Source organism: Pongo pygmaeus, chromosome 2, assembly GCF_028885625.2.
Source record: "Pongo pygmaeus isolate AG05252 chromosome 2, NHGRI_mPonPyg2-v2.0_pri, whole genome shotgun sequence".
Taxonomy (NCBI): Eukaryota; Metazoa; Chordata; class Mammalia; order Primates; family Hominidae; genus Pongo; species Pongo pygmaeus.
In genome coordinates this window covers 106,238,294-106,257,032 of record NC_085930.1, presented here as the reverse complement: position 1 = coordinate 106,257,032, position 18,739 = coordinate 106,238,294, and the positions used below count along the sequence as shown (strand labels likewise).

The 18,739-nt window shown below is 47.0% G+C and overlaps 1 protein-coding gene across 4 annotated transcripts in view; it reads left to right on the top strand.

Moving 5' to 3' along the window:
- The window catches only part of PTPN23 (protein tyrosine phosphatase non-receptor type 23), a 34,441-nt gene that overhangs the window by 7,567 nt on the left and 8,135 nt on the right, over positions 1 to 18,739 (top strand). For 3 of the 4 annotated variants that reach the window (XM_054481894.2, XM_054481893.2, XM_054481895.2), the window contains exons 2-4: positions 9,425 to 9,499; positions 17,997 to 18,124; positions 18,350 to 18,426. In XM_054481894.2, the coding sequence (XP_054337869.1) occupies positions 9,425 to 9,499; positions 17,997 to 18,124; positions 18,350 to 18,426 (280 nt within the window). Of the gene's footprint in view, positions 1 to 9,424; positions 9,500 to 17,996; positions 18,125 to 18,349; positions 18,427 to 18,739 lie in introns of those variants that run through there. The other variant, XM_063661226.1, reaches the window with a different exon arrangement.

Here is an 18,739-nt window from a genome sequence, read left to right as displayed (position 1 = left end):
TCTTTCCTTTAGTCAGGACATAATAAAATATTTGTGTATAGGGAGTGCTTAATAAGCATTGGTTGAATGACCTAGTCTAGTTCTAGGACCTTCTGGGAGAGGTAACCTGAGTCTTCCTCACTGTTGTTCAGACAGGCAAGGGGCCATTCAGAAAAGATGTGGGAACGAGGCCTTGAGTATTATTGTAGGGATTAGACAAGGGGAGGATGAAGGTATGTTTTTATCCCCAGTACTCTTGGCCTGTGGCGGTTTTCTTTCAGGCTTGCTGACATGGAGCAAGGAGCTGAAGATTTCACTTGGCAATACGCCATTCTCTGAATATAGTTAGTCTCATTTGAAATTTAGTAGCTGAACATATACTGTATTAATTAACAATACTGGTCAGGCATGTTGGCTCATGCCTGTAATCCCAGCACTTTGGGAGGCCAAGGCAGGAGGATCACTCAAGACCAGGAGTTTGAGACTAACCTGGGCAACAAAGCAAGACCCTGTCTCTACAAAAAAAAAAAAAAAAGAAAAGAAAGAAAGGTCAGGTGTGGTGTGGTGGCACACACCTGTAGTCCCTGCTACTCGGGAGGCTGAGGTGGGGGGTATGGCTTAAGCCCAGGAGGTCGAGGCTGTGGTGAACCAAGATCTCGCCACTCCAGCCTGGGTGTCAGACACCCTGTCTCAAAAAAAAAAAGTTTGTTTCTTAGAGTAACCCAAGGAATGCCCTACATTTGAGTCAACTCTGGAACTGGAGAAAAAAGAAACATAATGTAATTGGTGAACAAAAACTAACACATGTGATGCCTTTTAATTGCCTTTTCTTCTTGTCTTATTGCTTTAATTAGCATGATGAAATTCCAAATGTTATATAAAATTAAGAGCAAAGCATACATAGAAGAATGAGAACATACTAGTACAAGAGAAGGTGACACAGAGGGATTAATATTAGGTCTGGAGTCAGGAAATCTGTCTTGGGGTCCTAGCACTATCATTGCTCATCTGTGGTTTCCCCTTTCTCTAATCTGCAAAATCATGGCAGGACCAGGATGGATGTTTCCAGTGATCTCACCTAGCTACAAAATTCTCTACTGTTTGGTGCTCAGTAAAATAGCAGAGTAGCATCATGGAAATAGCATAGCTATTGGAATCAGACCGTGGTTTAGGTCCCCTCTCATTCCTTTAATAGCTGAATGACCTTTAGCTACCACAAAGATTACATAACTAATCCAGTCCTCACTTTTCTTACCTGAAACATGGAACTAATAATGTACCTCATAAGCTTCTGAGAATCAAAATTAATGCTTCTAAGTTCTTTTTTATTTTTATTTTTTTTAGAAATGGGGTCTTGCTGTAACACCCAGGCTGGAGTGCAGTGGCGCGATCTCAGCACACTGCAGCCTCTACCTCCAGGTCTCAAGTGGTCCTTCCACCTCATCCTCCCGAATAGCTAGGACCACAGGCACGCACCACCATACTCTGCTAATTTTGCTTATTTTTTTTAGAGATAAGGTCTCACTGTGTTGCCCAGGCTGGTCTCAAACACCTGGGCTTAAGTAGGTATATAAGTATATACACCTACTATGTACCCACAAAAATTAGTGGGGTACTTGATATGGCCAAACATGTATAGTAATCACATCAAGGTAAATGGGGTATTCATTACCACAAGCATTTATCCTTTCTTTGTGTTACAGACAATCCAATTATACTTTTATTTTTAAATGTAATAAATTATTCCTGACTAGAGTTACCCTGTTTTGCTGTCACATACTAGATCTTTTTTTTTTTTGAGACAGAGTTTCGCCTTGTCACGCAGGCTGGAGTACAGTGGCACAATCTCGGCTCACCACAACCTCCGCCTCCCGTGTTCAAGCGTTTCTACTGCCTCAGCCTCCTGAGTAGCTGGGATTACAGGCACCTGCCATCATGCCCAGCTAATTTTTGTCTGTTTAGTAGAGACTGGGTTTTGCCATTTTGGACAGGGTGGTCTCGAACTCCTGACCTCAGATGATCCACCCGCCTTGGCCTCCCAAAGTGCTGGGATTACAGGTGTGAGCCACCACGCCCAGCCTCAAATACTAGATTGTATTCATTCTGTCTAACTATATTTTTGTACTCATTAACCATTCCCACTCCACCCCCCCCCAACTCCCACTACCCTTCCCAGCCTCTGGTATTCATCATTCTACTGTCGGTTTCCATGAATTCAGTGGTTTTAATTTTTAGCTCCCACAAATGAGAACATGCAGAGTTTGTCTTTCTAATGCTTGTAAGTTCTTAGTACAGGTCTTGGCCTATTGTAAACAATATTTTCACCTGAGCATCTTCCTTCCCTGTTTAGGAAATAACTCGAATCCTTATGACAGCTCTGAGCTAGATGTAGCAAGTGATATTAACCCCATTTTACACATGAAAAAAGCCAAGCCTAGGCTGGGCATGGTGACTCACGCCTGTAATCCCAGTGCTTTGGGATGCCGAGGTGGGAGGATAGCTCAAGGCCAGGAGTTCGAGACCAGCCTGGGCACCATAGCAAGACCCCTGTCTCTACAAAATAAAAATAAAAATTAGCTGGGACCAGGCATGGTGGCTCACGCTTGTAATCCCAACACTTTGGTAGGCCAAGGCGGGTGGATCACGAAGTCAAGGGTTCGGGACCAGGGCCGGGCGCAGTGGCTCATGCCTGTAATCCCAGCACTTTGGGAGGCCGAGGCGGGTGGATCACGAGATCAGGAGATCAAGACCATCCTGGCTAACATGGTGAATCCCCGTCTCCACTAAAAATACAAACAATTAGCCAGGCGTGGTGGTGGGCGCCTGTAGTCCCAGCTGCTCCGGAGGCTGAGACAGGAGAATGGTGTGAACCCGGGAGGTGGAGCTTGCAGTGAGCCGAGATGGCACCACTGCACTCCAGCCTGGGGGACAGAGCGAGACTCTGTCTCAGGAAAAAAAGAAAAAAAAGAGTTTGAGATCAGCCTAGCCAACATGGCAAAACCCCATCTCTACTAAAAATACAAAAATTAGCCGGGTATGGCGGCATGCACCTATAGTCCCAGCTACTTGGGAGGCTTAGGCAGAAGAATTGCTTGAACCCAGGAGGTGGAGGTTGCAGTAAGCCGAGATGGCGCCATTGCACTCCAGCCTGGGTAACAGAGCGAGACTCCGTCTCAAAAAAAAAAAAAAAAAATAGCTGGGCATGGTGGCACACAGCTGTAGTCCTAGCCACACAAGAGGCTGAGGTGGGAGGATCACTTGGAGTTTGAAGCTTCATTGAGCTATGATAGTACCACTGCACTCCAGCCTGCCTGACAGAGCAAGACAATTTCTAAAAAAAAAAAAAACCCAAAAAACAAAAACCAAGTCCAGATTTCACAGCAACTCAGGGGCACTGTTTCCCACTTGTAATCTGGTAACTCCTTTCTTTTCTTTTTCCCCTCGGTGGCTGTGATCCCTGGATGTGCCCTCACTGAGAGCTCTCCACGGGTCTTCTCTTATTCCTTCAGAAAAGGATCCCCAGGTACTCCAAAGCCTGGCTGTTTTTGGAGGTTCTCTGGTCTTCTTCCTGTTAGTTGTGTAGGTACTGGGATCCTGTCAGGGCCTCTGGTTCTTTCTCCTGGTCTGCTGCTGGGCCTGCCTTCTCGGCCTCCATTGGAACTTCATACTTCTCGCTAGACTGTTCCGAGTTCTGCAGAGTCCCAGACCATAGCGAAATGGGGACAAGGTCTCTGTCCCTTACTCCAGGAACTTCACCCAGCCTCTTTCTTCTTTTTTAGTGGAGGAGTGATCAGCAGTCACAGAGGATTTTGTTAGGGTTTTAAAAATATCCTTTTTGCTTCTAACAGGCTGCAAATAATAATAATAACATAAATATCCTGGCTGCTCCACTGACTCACTGTGTGGCCAGGGATTCATTTTCTGTGCCTGTTTTTCAGAGTTGTTTGTAAGAACCATATTTTTAAAAAATAGAAATGCTCTGGGAGGTTGATGTGGGTCAACTGCTTGAGTCCAGGAGTTTAAGACCAGACTGGGCAACATAGTGAGACCCCCATCTCTATAAAATAAAAAAAAAGTTTGGGCGTGATGGCTTATGTCTATAATACCAACACTTTGGGAGTCTGAGGCAGAAGGATTGCTTGAGGCTAGAAGTTCCAGACCAGCCTGGGCAATATAGCAAGACACTACCTCTACAGAAAATTAGCTGAGTATGGTGGCATGTGCCTGTAGTTCTGGCTTCTTGGAAGGCTAAGGAAGGAGAATTACTTGGACCCAGGAGTTTGAGACTGCAGTGAGCTATGGTTGCAGTACCACTGTAATTCCAGCCTGGGCAACAGAACAAGACCTTGTCTCGAAAATAAAATAAAATAAAATAAAACAATAAAAAATAACTTAAAAACAATTTAAATAGAAATGAAATGGTCTAATATGGAAAGAACATGGGCTCTGGAGCCCAAATGCCTGGGTTTCAGTCATATCCCCATCAGTTATTAGCACCGTGACCTTGGTGAATACCCTAACTCTTTGCCTCAGTTTCCTCATTTCCTCATCTATAAAGTGGTGATGATAATAGTGTCTACCTCTTAGGGTTGTTTTAAGGACGGAGTGATTACTAGGCACTCAGCACAGTGCCTGACCTGTGGTAAGTTCTCAGTAAGCATCTGCTGCTGATCTTAGAGGAGGACCGAGATGAGATTCAGATAGAATGTGACCTCTAGGCATGATTTGCTAGGGGTGGGAGCAGCATCTTTCTGTCACCATTGTGTGAACAGCAGGGTCAGATGTTCCTAGTGATATCACGGGAAGCCTTGTTTCTAGGACATAGGAGTCTCCTGTTCATCTGATTCCTTTGGCCTCTATCCCACGAGACCTCTGAGCTACACTTTTACTCATTTTCTCTAACCTAAGGGTGGGCAAAACCTCTTACTGCAAAGGAGTTAACCACAGAACATTCTCTCATATAGTCAAGTTTTACCTCATAGTTTAGGCCACATTAAAAAAAATATTTTAGTTAATTAATTATTTTTGAGATAGTGTCACACTCTGTCACCCAGGCTGGAGTGCAGTGGCACAATCATGGTTCACTGCAACCTTGAACTCCTGGTGTCAAGCAGTCCTCTCACCTCAGCCTCCCAACTGGCCAAGAGTATAGGCACACACCACCACACCTGGCTAATTTTTGTGCTTTTTGTAGAAATGGGGTTTCGCCATGTTGCCCAGGCTTGTCTTGAACTCCTGGGCTCAAACGATCTGCCGACCTCGGCCTCCCAAACTGCTGGGATTACAGGCATGAGCCACTGTGCCTGGCCTATTTTTATTTTTTAATACGAACAGGGTCTCACTCTGACACCTCAGCTGAAGTGAGGTGGTGCTATCATAGCTCACTGCAGCTTCAAACTCCTGAGCTTAAGCAGTCCTGCCTCAGCCTCCCAACTAGCTGAGACCACAGGCATGCACCACCACTCCTGGCTAATTTTTAAATTTTTTTTCGTAGAGATGGGGGTCTCGCCATATTGCCCAGGCTGGTCTGGAACTCCTAGCCTCAAGTGATCCTCTCACCCCAGCCTACCAAAGTGCTGGGATTATAGTCATGAGCCGTCATGCCCAACCCAAGGCCACTTTTTTTTTTTTTTTTAAGTATTTATTGATCATTCTTGGGTGTTTCTCGGAGAGGGGGATATGGCAGGGTCATAGGATAGTAGTGGAGAGAAGGTCAGCACATAAACACATGAACAAAGGTCTGTGGTTTTCCTAGGCAGAGGTCCCTGCCAAGGCCACTTTTTATAGTTGTGTTTTTGTTGTTGTTGTCGTAATTATTTTTGAGGGAGGGAGTGGAGAGGGGGTGGAGTTGGATAGATCAGAGTGAGGATTGTTAAATGCCTGTCAGCTCCCTAAAGTTCTTGGTAAATCCTTATGTTTGTGCATAGTTGAAAATTTCTAGGGGGATTTATTTCATGGCTTTTATCATATTCTCAAAGGACCCACAAAAGGCTAAATAAAAACCACCGATAGGGGAAAGTGGTATTCAGGTACCATTTAGCTCTTCAGCAACTCTTAAGACATTTGTTTTCCAAATTTCAAACATATAGAAAAATTGGAAGAATAATTCAGTGCTCACCCAAATTCTCACTATCTAGTTTTTTTGTTTTGTTTTGTTTTGTTTTTAGAGACGGGATTTACTGTATGTTGCCCAAGCTGGACTTGAACTGCTAGGCTCAAGTGATCCTCCTGCCTCAGCCTCTGGAGTAGCTGAGACTACAGATGTGCGCTGCGCCTGGCTGATTCATTTTTTAATTTTTGTAGAGATGGGATTTATTGTTATGTTGCCCAGTGTGGCCTTGAACTCCTGGGGTGAAGTGATCCTCTGGACTCGGCCTCCCAAAGTGCTGGAAGTACAGGTGTGAACCACTGCACCCAGTGCGTTACCTAGTTTTTTTTGTTTGTTTGTTTTGTTTGTTTTGTTTTTTTAAGATGGAGTCTTGCTGTGTGGCCAAGGCTGGAGTGCAGTGGTATAATCTCAGCTCACTGCAACCTCCCCCTCCCGAGTTCAAGTGATTTTCCTGTCTTAGCCTCCCGAGAAGCTGGGATTACAGGTGCCCACCACCATGCCTGGCTAATTTTTGTGTTTTTAGTAGAGATGGGGTTTCACCATGTTGGTCAGGCTGACCTCAAGTGATCCACCTGCCTTGGCCTCCCAAAGTGTTGGGATTACAGGCGTAAGCCACTGTGCCCAGCTACCTAGTTTTGATGGATGTATTTCACCTTATTTGTTTTCTCTCCAGATAGATAGATAGAGAGAGAGAGAGAGAGAGAGAGAGAGAGAGAGAGATCCCACAAGCCCTTTGAAAGTAAGTTTTGGACATCACTTTTCCCAGACACATCTCAGCATGTATTTCCTAAGAGTGAGGACATTCTACACAATCACAATATTACTATCATACCTAAGAAAATCTACAATAATTTTCCCCTATCTTTTATGACTTTTCTTTTTTTTTGCAGACTCAGATCCAGCTGGGGTTCTCATATTGCATTTAGTTGTGTTCTGTCCCTTTAATCACTTATTTATTCATTTATTATTATTATTATTATTTTTTGGAAACAGATTGGAGTGTGCACACAGCTCACCACAGCCTCAACCTCCCAGGCTGATTCTCCCACCTCTCCCTCTTGAGTAGCTGGGACTACATGCGTGGGCCACCATACCCAGCTATTTTTTTTTTTTTTTTTAATTTGTAGAGATAGGGTCTCATTATGTTGCCCAGGCTGCTCTGGAACTCCTGGGCTCAACAGTCCTCTGACCTCAGCCACCCAAAGTGCTGGGATTACAGGCTTGAGCCACCATATCCAACTTGTTTAATCATTTTTAATCTAGAATAGTCCACTGCTCAACCCCCTCCTTTTACATGACATTAATTTTTTGAAGAGAGTGGGTTCATTGTTGCCCCATTTTCTGAATTTTTCTGAGTGTTTCCTTTTCGTGTTCATCTGTCCTCTGCATTTCCTGTAAAAGCAATCATTTGCTGAGTATACAACACATCTGATAAGGCCCCTCCCATTCCTTAATGCTTATTGTTTGAGGTTGGGGTCACTGGCATGACCCTGCCGTCGGCACACAGTATGATGGAGGCATGTTTGGAATGTGAGCGGAAGAGCAGCTAATATTCAAGGCAGTGACATTTCGGCTGAGTCTTAGTAGAGAAAGTAGGGACAATGTAGATAAGCATTGATACCTGAGAGCAGTAATTCCCAAGTACTATTGGCTAGTTGTCCCTGGGAGGTGCCAGAGGAAAATCCTTGAAGGTTGTGGGGAGCAGGTTGTTTATTTTTGTAGAGACGGGTCTTGCTCTGTTGCCCAGGCTGATCTCTAATTCCTGACCTCAAGTGATCTTCCCACCTTGGCTACCCAAAGTGTTGGGATTACACGCTTGAGCCACCTCACCTGGCCAGGAACAGGTTGTGCAGGGTCATAAACTCTGTGCCAAGATTAGATTTGGTCCTAGAGGCTTTGGGAAGCTACTGCACGCATTCTTTTTAGATTACACATCATTTCCTATCATCTCACTGTCCTGAGATAAGCATGTTTTGGTCTGTCTTCTCCCTAATGGTGTGTGTGTGTTTCAGAAGGATTTAAAGCTAGAAGTGACCTCAGAGTTGTGTTAGAAATAACAATTCTGGCCACTTGGTAAGGGACGGATTTGAAGGGGTGGGTTGTCCAGGACAGAGGTGGCATGGGGAGAGAGAAAAGAGCTTATGGACACAGGGACTTTCAGGAGCTGAAACCAACAGGAGAACCAGGGTTAGACTCAGAGGTTTGGGAAAGGGTTGCTTGGTGCTGTAATTAGCTCAGCTGTCGCCTCCCTGCCATTTGTTCCTCTTCTCCCTTTGCTCACCAGGCAGACAGAAGCTGTCACACCGGCTTCCCAGTTCCCATGTGGCTGATTCCTTAGCCATGCATCCTGGGTCCTGGGAAGGGACCTCAGGAAAGATGGGTGGGCCACACACATGGTGTGAGTGAGTGTGCTCCCAGACAGAGCAGGCTGCCTCATCTCAGCCTTTCTCAGCCACCTCTCTCTACCTTGCAAACCTTGGTCATGGCCTTAAGGAGCCCTGTGAGGTGGGTATCAGCGCTCTTAGTGTTTGTGGCGTGAGTGGATCTGGCCTCCCAGATTGCTAGCCAAGACACCAGCAGCGAGTACTGCAACAGGGACAGTTGCAGTTGCCTTAGTCTGGTGATCTGAGTTGAACAGGGGGCCCTTTGGGCTGAGCCTCTGCCTCCAGGTGGGTGTGTATGCTCACTGTCCAAGACAGTCTGCTCTGGAGGTGGTGAGTGCCACTGTGGACAGGCACTCTGGTGCTCTCTCTGATGTGGGGAGGTCACTACCCTTCTCACCTCCCACCTGGGCCATTCTCCTCACACAGCTGTAGGTCTTTCCTCACAGATGAGGACACTGCAGATCACATATTTCTATGCTATCCTTTCCCAGGCCAGGAGAATGGGTTGGTAAGAGAGGCTTTCTGTTCCCACTCTTGTTTGGTGCCTCTTGCCTGCAGTTGCTATCAGCTTAGGGTTATGGTTGTCACCCCAAAACACAGCAGGGCCCGATCTTCTAGGGAGGCTTGAGTTCGTGACCCTTTCGGAATCCTTATTAGGACCCCATTTCAGTCAGCTGAGTTCCTTGGCTTCCTGAGCTGGCAGACTCCTGGACTTTGTAGAGAGGCTGCAGCGTTAGGAGGACCTGCCAGAGTGTTGGTGCAGGGTCAAGGCTCTCGTGGTCAGCATTTTGGTGCTGCCTGTTGAGGAGGTGAAGTTCCTGGTGGTCCAGGAGACACGCTTATGGCTGTAGGTCTGCACTTAATCCTGAGCCCTGGTTGGTGCTTGCCCAGGACTCAGAGGGCAAGGCGGGGGTCTTCTCTGCCACTGGCTTATGTTCTTCTCTCTCTATAGTTTGTCCTGAAGAATTATGGAGAGAACCCAGAAGCCTACAATGAAGAACTGAAGAAGCTGGAGTTGCTCAGACAGGTAGGAGGATAGTATTGTCTTTTTATGCATGGGTAGACAGGATTGGTTTGACAGGGAGATAAAGAAACTGCCTAGGCCGGGCACGGTGGCTCAACGCCTGTAATCCCACCACTTTGGGAGGCCGAGGTGGGCAGATCATTTGAGGTCAGGAGTTTGAGACCAGCCTGGCCAACATGGTGAAACCCCATCTCTACTAAAAATACAAAAATGAGGCGGGTGTGGTGTCATGTGCCTGTAGTTCTCAGTAGCCTGTAGGCTACTCAGGAGTCTGAAGCAGGATAATTGCTTCAACCCAGGAGGTGGAGGTTGCAGTGAGCTGAGATCATGCCACTGCACTCCAGCCTGGGTGACAGAGCGAGACTCCATCTCAAAAACAACAAAAAAGAAACCACCCGGCCCATTTCTAGCTTTTGATGTAAAGTGAAGGACAGCTGGACGTGTGACTCATGCCTATGATCCCAGTACTTTGGGAGGCCAAGGCAGGAGGATTGGTTCCTCCTGGAGCTCAGGCCCAGGAGTTTGAGACCAGCCTCAACATAGTGAGGCCCTGTCTCTACAGAAAACAAAAAAAATTAGCCAGGCATGATGGTGCACACCTGTGTCCCCAGCTACGCAGGAGGCTGAGGAGGGAAGATCACTTGAGCCCAGGAGGTTGGGACTGCAGTGAGCCAACCATGTTCATACCACTGTACTCCAGCCTGAGTGACAGAGTGAGATCCTGGCTGTTTAGAAAACAAAACAAAACAAAAAAAGTGAAAGATGTGTGACTCTTCCTTTCACTTAAACACTTAAGAGGCCATTGTAAGGTTATTAATTGGCCTAATTTCAGTATTATTGTGTCTCAGGGAATAGGGAGCCTGAGGAGAGGGAGAGAGGTAGGAAAAGGCCAGCCAGTGAAGCAGTGAGAACACACGGAACATTTATAAGTCTGCCGTCTTCTATGGGTGCAATTCATGGCACCAAAAACAATTATAATAGTAACATCAAAATCACCAATCACAGATGACCATAACAGATATATAATAAAAAAGTTTGAAATATTGTGAGAATTACTAAAATGTGACACAGTCATGAAATGAGCGCATGCCGCTGGAGAAATTGTGCCGACAGGCCTGTGTGATGCAGAATTGTCACAAACCTTCAGTCTGTAAAAAACACAGCACCTGTGAAGTGCAATAAAATGAGGTATGCTGTATTTTTTTCCTGATTATTGTATGTACTATTGGATAGCAACATGTTTTCCCTTATGTTTTTGTTAGAAGTGTGAGAGTCTGCACCGGCATGGCTGAGCTTGAGTACTAGTGATGTAGATACATGCCATAGAAATTAGTAGCTGTTAGTGTTTTCTTGTCTATCATGGACCACATACCAATCCTTGCAATAACCCAGCAGTATTAGCAACTATTGTCAGTATACTACCCCTCAGTAAATTTTTGGATACATTTTCATTTAGTCTACACTGAGTGAAGATATTTTCTTTTTTCTTTTTCTGAGACCTAGTCTCACTCTGTCACCCGGGCTGGAGTGCAATGGCGCGATCTCAGCTCACTGCAACCTCCACCTCCCAGGTTCAAGCGATTCTCCTGTCTCAGCCTCCTAAGTAGCTGGGACTACAGGCGTCTGCCACCATGTCCGGCTAATTTTTTGTATTTTTAGTAGAGATGGGGTTTCAACATGTTGGCCAGGCTGGTCTCGACCTCCTGACCTCAGGTAATCCACCCATCTCAGCTTCCCAAAGTGCTGGGATTACAGGTGCGAGCCACCGCGCCCGGCCTGGTGAAGATATTTTCTATGTCAGTTATTCAAAATTAGTACAAGGCCAGGTGCAGTGGCTCACGCCTGTAATGCTATCACTTTGGGAGGCTGAGGCAGGTGGATCACTTAAAATCAGGAGTTCGAGACCAGCCTGGCCAACATAGCGAAACCCCCTCTCTGCGAAAAATACAAAAATTAGTCGGGCATGGTAGCAGCGCATGCCTGTAATCCCAGCTACCAGGGAGGCTGAGGCAGGAGAATAACTTGAACCCGGGAGGCGGAAGTTGCAGTGAGCCAAGATCGCACCCCTGCATCCAGCCTGGGCGACAGAGTGAGACTCTGTCTCAAAAAAGAAAAGCTAGAAATTATTACACTTAGTAAGGAAGGCATGTGAAAAACTGAGATAGGCCAAAAGCTAGGCCTCCTGCACTAGATCACCAAGTTAGGAATGCAAAGAAAAAATTCTTGAAGGAAATTAGAAAAGAATTGAATGATGTCATATCTCTGGATATCAGATTCTCCCCCTTCCCCGGGATTTGCTGGTTTTGTTTTTGTGTTTTTGATTGTTGTAGGCTACCCCTGTGCCAAGAATCAGCCTGAAATGTAAACTTAAAGTTTTTTTTTTTTTTTTTTTTCCCCGAGATAGGGTCTTGCTCTGTCGTCCAGGCAGGAGTGCAGTGGCACAATCACGGCTCACTGCAGCCTCCATCTCCCCAGTTCAAACCATCCTCCCACCGCAGCCCCCAAGTAGCTGGGACTACAAGTGCACACCGCCGCATCCAGCCAATATTTAAATTTTTTGTAGAGATGGGGTCCCCCTGTGTTGCCCAGGCTGGTCTCAAACTCCTGGGCTCAAGTGATCTGGCCCCAGCCTCCCAAAGTGTTGGGATTAAAGGCATGAGCCGCAGCACCTGGCCTTGTAAACTTAAGGTCTTCACAGGTCTTTTCTGAGCCTGTACCATTCCCTGCACATGCGCAGTGACTTTCTCATTTGCCCTATATATGTGGTTGCTTTTGAACATCTTACTCTTTAGTGTCTGCCTCCCAAAGGAGGAAAAAGAGAAAAATGAAGGAGAAGGGAAAAGATGCCAGGCCTTTAGATCCCTTGGAAGTTATTTCAGCTAGAGGTGAAGAAGCTTACAGCCATGGCGGGAGGTGCAGTAGTGGAGGAGCTGCCTCTTTCTCTGTACCTCTGTGATCAGAAGCAGCAATCAGCAAGATCTCCTGTATTTGGAGGACAGAGTCCTTTTTGTCCATGCTGGCTCCCACAAGCTGCTCCTGGACTGGTGCACAGCTACCTCCCAGGTGCTGGGGGTGGGGGATGGGTGGCTGCTACTATGGTAGGGGCTGAAATTGACCAAAATTAATGGCAGTGAACTGTACTGTCAAAACCTTCGCCTAGAAGTTGCAAGCCTTTAATAGACTCCAGAGTTAAGTCAGATTCTGCCAGTGCAGCTTGTCTTGGTGGGGAGACCAAGCTTCTTCTTATGCTGTCTTCTCAGAACGCTCCTCATAAATTGAATCTTTAAAAAGGGTTTATTTGAACAAAGTTTGAAAACCAGTGAGATAATCTTAGCCCCTGGGACAACCATCATTTTGCACACACAGGCACACACTACACACAAGGACGCAACACACCCTAGAAGGAGCATTACCACCAATCTCCAAAGCATCCTCTGAGACATATCCTCCAAAGCAGAAGGAAGGCAACCTGCACAGAGCAATGGGCTGGGTAGAGCAGCCCCTGAGAGAGCTGTGAGCCAGCAGCCTTCAGACCTGTGCTTTTCCAGCGCAAAAAAAGCTCACACAAGGCCATCTGGGGTAGCCACTTCCCCTTCCTGGGACTTGGTTTAATTTATCCCAGCAATGTGGGAGTTGGACTAGATCACTGTTTTTTTTTTGTTTTTGTTTTTAAAGACAGAGTCTCACTCTGTCACCCAGGCTGGAGTGCAGTCTATCTTGGCTCATTGCAACCTCTGCCTCCTGGATTCAAGCGATCCTCCTACCTCAGCCTCCTGAGTACCTGGGACTACAAGTATGCACTACCATGCCTGGCTAATTTTTGTATTTTTTGTAGATATGGAGTCTCGTATATTCCCCAGGCTGGTCTTGAACTACTGGCCTCAAGCAGTCCTCTGCCTCAGCCTCCGAAAATGCTGGGATTACAGGCGTGAGTCACCATGCCTAGTCTAGATCACTGTTCCTTAAACTTGTGAAACCCCAGAACAAATTTTCTTACATAGGACACAGATAATAATCTTTCAGTGAAAAAGTTATTGGAAGCTTTAGGGAGTCCTCTTTCCCTGATCTGAGCCTCAGTTTCCTCATCTGTAAAACCAGGGTTTGAATAGTTGTTTCTAGGAAGACTTTACTTTTTAAACTCTGAAATAAATTCTTGGCTCTGCGATTACAGGGAATAAAACTGACAGGTGCAGGGGATGCTATGGGGGCGTCACAGCATCAAGCTCTCTCTCAGACTCCTCTGTGCAGCTCTGCGCAGCTCGTCTGAGAGTCTGACAGACCAGGCTAGAACCACAGGGGGCTGCATTCTTGGGTGGATTAAAGGGTACAGGTGATCTCTTGGATCTGGAGGGGAGACTGCTTCCATTGTTTCCCAAAGATGATTTTAGGAAGTACAAGACAAATTTTATTTTATTTTATTTTATTATTTATTTATTTTTGAGATAGAGTTTCACTCCTATTGCCCAGGGTGGAGTGCAATGGCACAACCTCGGCTCACTGCAACCTCTGCCTGCAGGGTTCAAGTGATTCTCCTGCCTCAGCCTCCCGAGTAGCTGGGATTACAGGCACACGCCATCACGCCCAGCTATATTTTGTATTTTTAGTAGAGACAGGGTTTCTCCATGTTGGCCAGACGGGTCTCAAACTCCCAACCTCAGGTGATCCACCCGCCTTGGCCTCCCAAAGTGCTGGGATTATAGGTGTGAGCCACCGCACCCGGCTTTTATTTTATTTTATTATTTTATTTTTTGAGATGGTGTCTCACTCTGTTGCCCAGGCTGGAGTGCAGCGGCGCAATCTCGGCTCACTGCAAGCTCTGCCTCCCGGGTTCACGCCATTCTTCTGCCTCAGCCTCCCAAGTAGCTGGGACTACAGGCGCCCGTCACCATGCCTGGCTAATTTTTGTATTTTTAGTAGAGACGGGGTTTCACCTCGTTAGCCAGGATGGTCTTGATCTCCTGACCTCGTGATCCGCCTGCCTCGGCCTCCCAAAGTGCTGGGATTACAGGCATGAGCCACTGCGCCCGGCCCTTATTTTATTTTTTGAGATAGGGTCTGTTGCCCAGGCTGAAGTGCAGTGGCATGATCATGGCTTACTGCAGCCTCCACCTCCCAGGCTCAATCACTTCTCCCCCTTCCCAAGCCTGTAGTCCCTGGGACTACAGGTTATGCATCACCACACCTGGCCAATTTTTGTATTTTTTGTAGAGGCGGAGTCTTGCCATGTTCCCCAGACTGGTCTCAAAATCCTGGGCTCAAGTGATCCTCCCACTTTGGCCTCCCAAAGTGCTGGGATTATAGGCATGAGCCACCATGCCCGGCCAAGATTTTTCAATATTTTTATATGTGTTACTTTAGTGAGTATTGAAAAAAACTGTGTGGCTAGCGCGTCACACCTGTGATTTTAGAGCTGTTATTGCTTAGGATGTGGCTCTTAATTTTAAAAATGGGTTGTTTAAAGAAAAATGTTAAGTACAAGTGGTATTTGGATATGGCAGAGGTCATGATGGAGGGGTATGATAAGAATGACTAGATTTGAGAAGCATTGGCCTAATGCTGTGAGCTGCAGCTGTGACATGCCTTATCCTTGCACTGGGCATTCTAGAGGCCTCACTACCAGGGAGATTATCATCCCTGTTTAAAGAAGAGACTGAGTTTCAGAGTCTCCCAAGACACTGCTGGGAAGTGGTGTAGAGTACAACTGGTGCCTGACTCTTCTGTTCCACTATCCCCAGGGTGTATGTACCCCTTCTGAGAGCATCCCTGCTGGCAGCTCAGAGCCGAGCTCCCAGAGTGGAGTGTCCTGGAGGATTTCTTCTGGCTAAGTCCTAGTGAGGGGCTCTGGTCCTCTCTGCAGGGGGCTGAGGGCAGACAGGTGTCAAGCCATCCCCCTCACTGTGCACCTGCTCCTTGGAGGGTGTATTGTTTGCTTTTCTGTTTGTTTAAGCAGAGGGTTCATTTGTTTTTTTGTTGTTTTCCCCCCAAAATAAGAATAGCTCTGTTGTTTATCATAAATATTGAAAATGTTTAATATAAAGAATACATAAACAATATGAAGAATTAAATACATGTCTCTGTCAGATGTATACATATCTATCTATCTATTTTTTATTATTATTATTGTTTGAGACCAAGTCTCACTCTGTCACCCAGGCTGGAGTGCAGTGGTGCAACCTCAGCTCACTGCAACCTCTGCTCCCTGGATTCAAGTGATTCTCCTGCCTCAGCCTCCTGAGTAGCTGGAATTACAGGTGTGCACCATCATGCCTGGCTAATTTTTGTGTTTTTAGTAGATACGGGGTTTCACCACGTTGCCCAGGCTGGTCTCGAACTCCTGGGCTCAAGCGATCCACCCGCCTCGGCCTCCCAAAGTGTTGGGATTATAGGCGTGAGCCACCTCACCCGGCCATATCTATCTATTTATATAGAATAAGATAAATTACTTAAATCCTGTCATTCAGAGATAATCACGGTTAACATGGTGTACAGTCTTCTGAATTTTCTTTTTGTTTATGTACCTATTTGTGGGTTTTTTGTTTTTTCTTTTGAGACAGAGTTTTGCTCTTGTTGCCCAGCCTGGAGTGCAATGGCATGATCTCAGCTCACTGCAACCTCCACCTCCCGGATTCAAACGATTCTCTTGCCTCAGCCTCCCAAGTAGCTGGGATTATAGGCAAACGCCACCATGCCCAGCAAATTTTTGTATTTTTAGTAGAGACAGGGTTTCACCATGTTGGCCAGGCTGGTATCGAACTCCTGACCTTAGGTGATCTGTCCGCCTCGGCCTCCCAAAGTGCTAGGATTACAGGTATGAGCCACCTTGCCTGGCCTGTGTACCCATTTGGATATCAGTATTTGTATGATCCCATTTGTTACATTCTTTTTTTTTTTTTTTTTTTTTTTTTAAGACAGAGTCTCGCTGTTGCCCAGGCTGGAGTGCAGTGGCGCGATTTCGGCTCACTGCAGGCTCCGCCCCCTGGGGTTCACAACATTCTCCTGCCTCAGCCTCCCGAGTAGCTGGGACTACAGGTGCCCGCCACCTCGCCCGGCTAATTTTTTGTATTTTTAGTAGAGACGGGGTTTCACCGTGTTAGCCAGGATGGTCTCGATCTCCTGACCTCGTGATCCTCCCGCCTTGGCCTCCGAAAGTGCTGGGATTACAGGCGTGAGCCACCGCGCCCAGCCACATTCTTTTTTTTTTTTTTTTTTTTTCCCCCCAATAGCATGCCATAGGCGTCTTAACATATGAATAACTAGAGACTCTTGTCTTTAGTTTTCATGGCTGCAGAATATTCTCTTGTGAGGCGCCTTGACATAATTAATTTAAAACAGTCCTCTTTAGTGGGAATTTTGGTGGGTATCCAGTTTTGCCTTTTTTTTTTTTTTTTGAGAGACAGGGTCTTGCTTCATCACCCAGGCTGGAAAACAGTGGCACAACCATAGCTCACTGCAGCCTTAACCTCCCAGGCTCAATCGATCTTTTCCCGTCGGCCTCCCAAGGAGCTGGGACCAAAGGCACCATCACGCCTAGATAATTTTTAAAATTCTTTTTTGTTGAGACAGGGTCTTGCTACATTGCCCAGACTGGTATCTTAACTCCTGGCCTCAAGCAGTCCTCCCACCTTGGCCTCCCAAAATGCTGGGACCACATGTGTGAGCCACTGCATCTGACCTGGAGTCCAGTTTTTGATCCTGGTAATAATGCTGTGATAAATATCCTTGCGTTCATATCCAAGCATTTGCTTTCCTGGATGTCTGTTACTGTAAACTTTTAGATACAGAACTGTGGGTCATGCTGAGTGTGGCAGCTCACACCTTTAATCCCATCACTTTGGGAGGTAGAGATGGGAGGATCACTTGAGCCCAGGAGTTTGAGAACAGCCTGGGCAACATGGCAAAACCTTGTCCCTATTAAATTCAAAAAATTGTGGGCCAAAAGTTAAGTACAGTAAAAAACTTAAAACATGTTGCAAACTGCTTTTCAGATATTTGAGATGGGCTGGGCACAGTGGCTAATGCCTGTAATCCCAGCACTTTGGGAGGCTGAGGCGGGTGGATCACAAGGGCAGGTGTTCGAGACCAGCCTGGCCAAAATGGGTAAACCCCATCTCTACTAAAAATACAAAATTAGCCGGGCATGGTGGCGTATGCCTGTAGTCTCAGCTAATTGGGAGGCTGAGGCAGGAGAATTGCTTGAACCTGGGAGGTTGCAGTGAATACTGCATTCCAGCCTGGGTGACAGAATGAGACTCCATTTTTTTAAAAAAAAAAAAAAAAAAGAGAAAAACTATGTGGGATGGATTCAGTCGGCCAGCTGCCAGCCCTGGCTTGTGGAATGTTTTGTTGAACGACTATAGGTGTAGCCATGGACTTTTTGGGATCCCTTGGTGTGTGCAGTCGGCCAGCTCTGATGCATTTTCCTGGCATTTGTGGGTTAGCTGGCCTGCCTGTCCACTGCCCCATATAACAACAGGCCTGCTTCTCCCATCCTGCCCCCCAGAATGCTGTCCGTGTCCCACGAGACTTTGAGGGCTGTAGTGTCCTCCGCAAGTACCTCGGCCAGCTTCATTACCTGCAGAGTCGGGTCCCCATGGGCTCGGGCCAGGAGGCTGCTGTCCCTGTCACCTGGTGAGAGCCGCAGGCAGGGCTGGAGGATCCCAGGGGGAGTCTGGGTGGTGGGGGTGCTCCTCCCCTCCCTTCCCCCATCTCCTTGCTGCATAGGATGGGGAATGGCCTCATATGGTCCCCCCAGGCCTCCCCACATCCCCACACTGGGGTATTTAGTCCCCTTACCTAATCTCAGGGCCCTGGCCAGCTCCTGCCCTCGAGATAACTGGGGTGCCATGTCTGCAGGACAGAGATCTTCTCAGGCAAGTCTGTGGCTCATGAGGACATCAAGTACGAGCAGGCCTGTATTCTCTACAACCTTGGTGAGCTGCCTGATCCCTTCCCCATGGCCCTACTCCCCAGTCCTGCCAGCCTAGCTTTCAGCCCTTCAGATGGCCACAAAGGCAGTGGGCTGATAAAGGGAGGACTCCAGGATTCCCGCCCCTCCACTGACTTCCCCACAGCCCTGCCAGCTCCTCCACTGTTTTCTGAGCTGGGCCCGGGGGGAGCCTCTGCTGGGGCGAGGTTCTACTGGGCTGGCTGCCACACAGAGTTGCCACTGTGTGCTCTGTCTGGGAGAGAGGGCCTTTTTTCTTTGACTGGACAGCCCCTCCCCACTGTGGTTTTGGGCTGCTT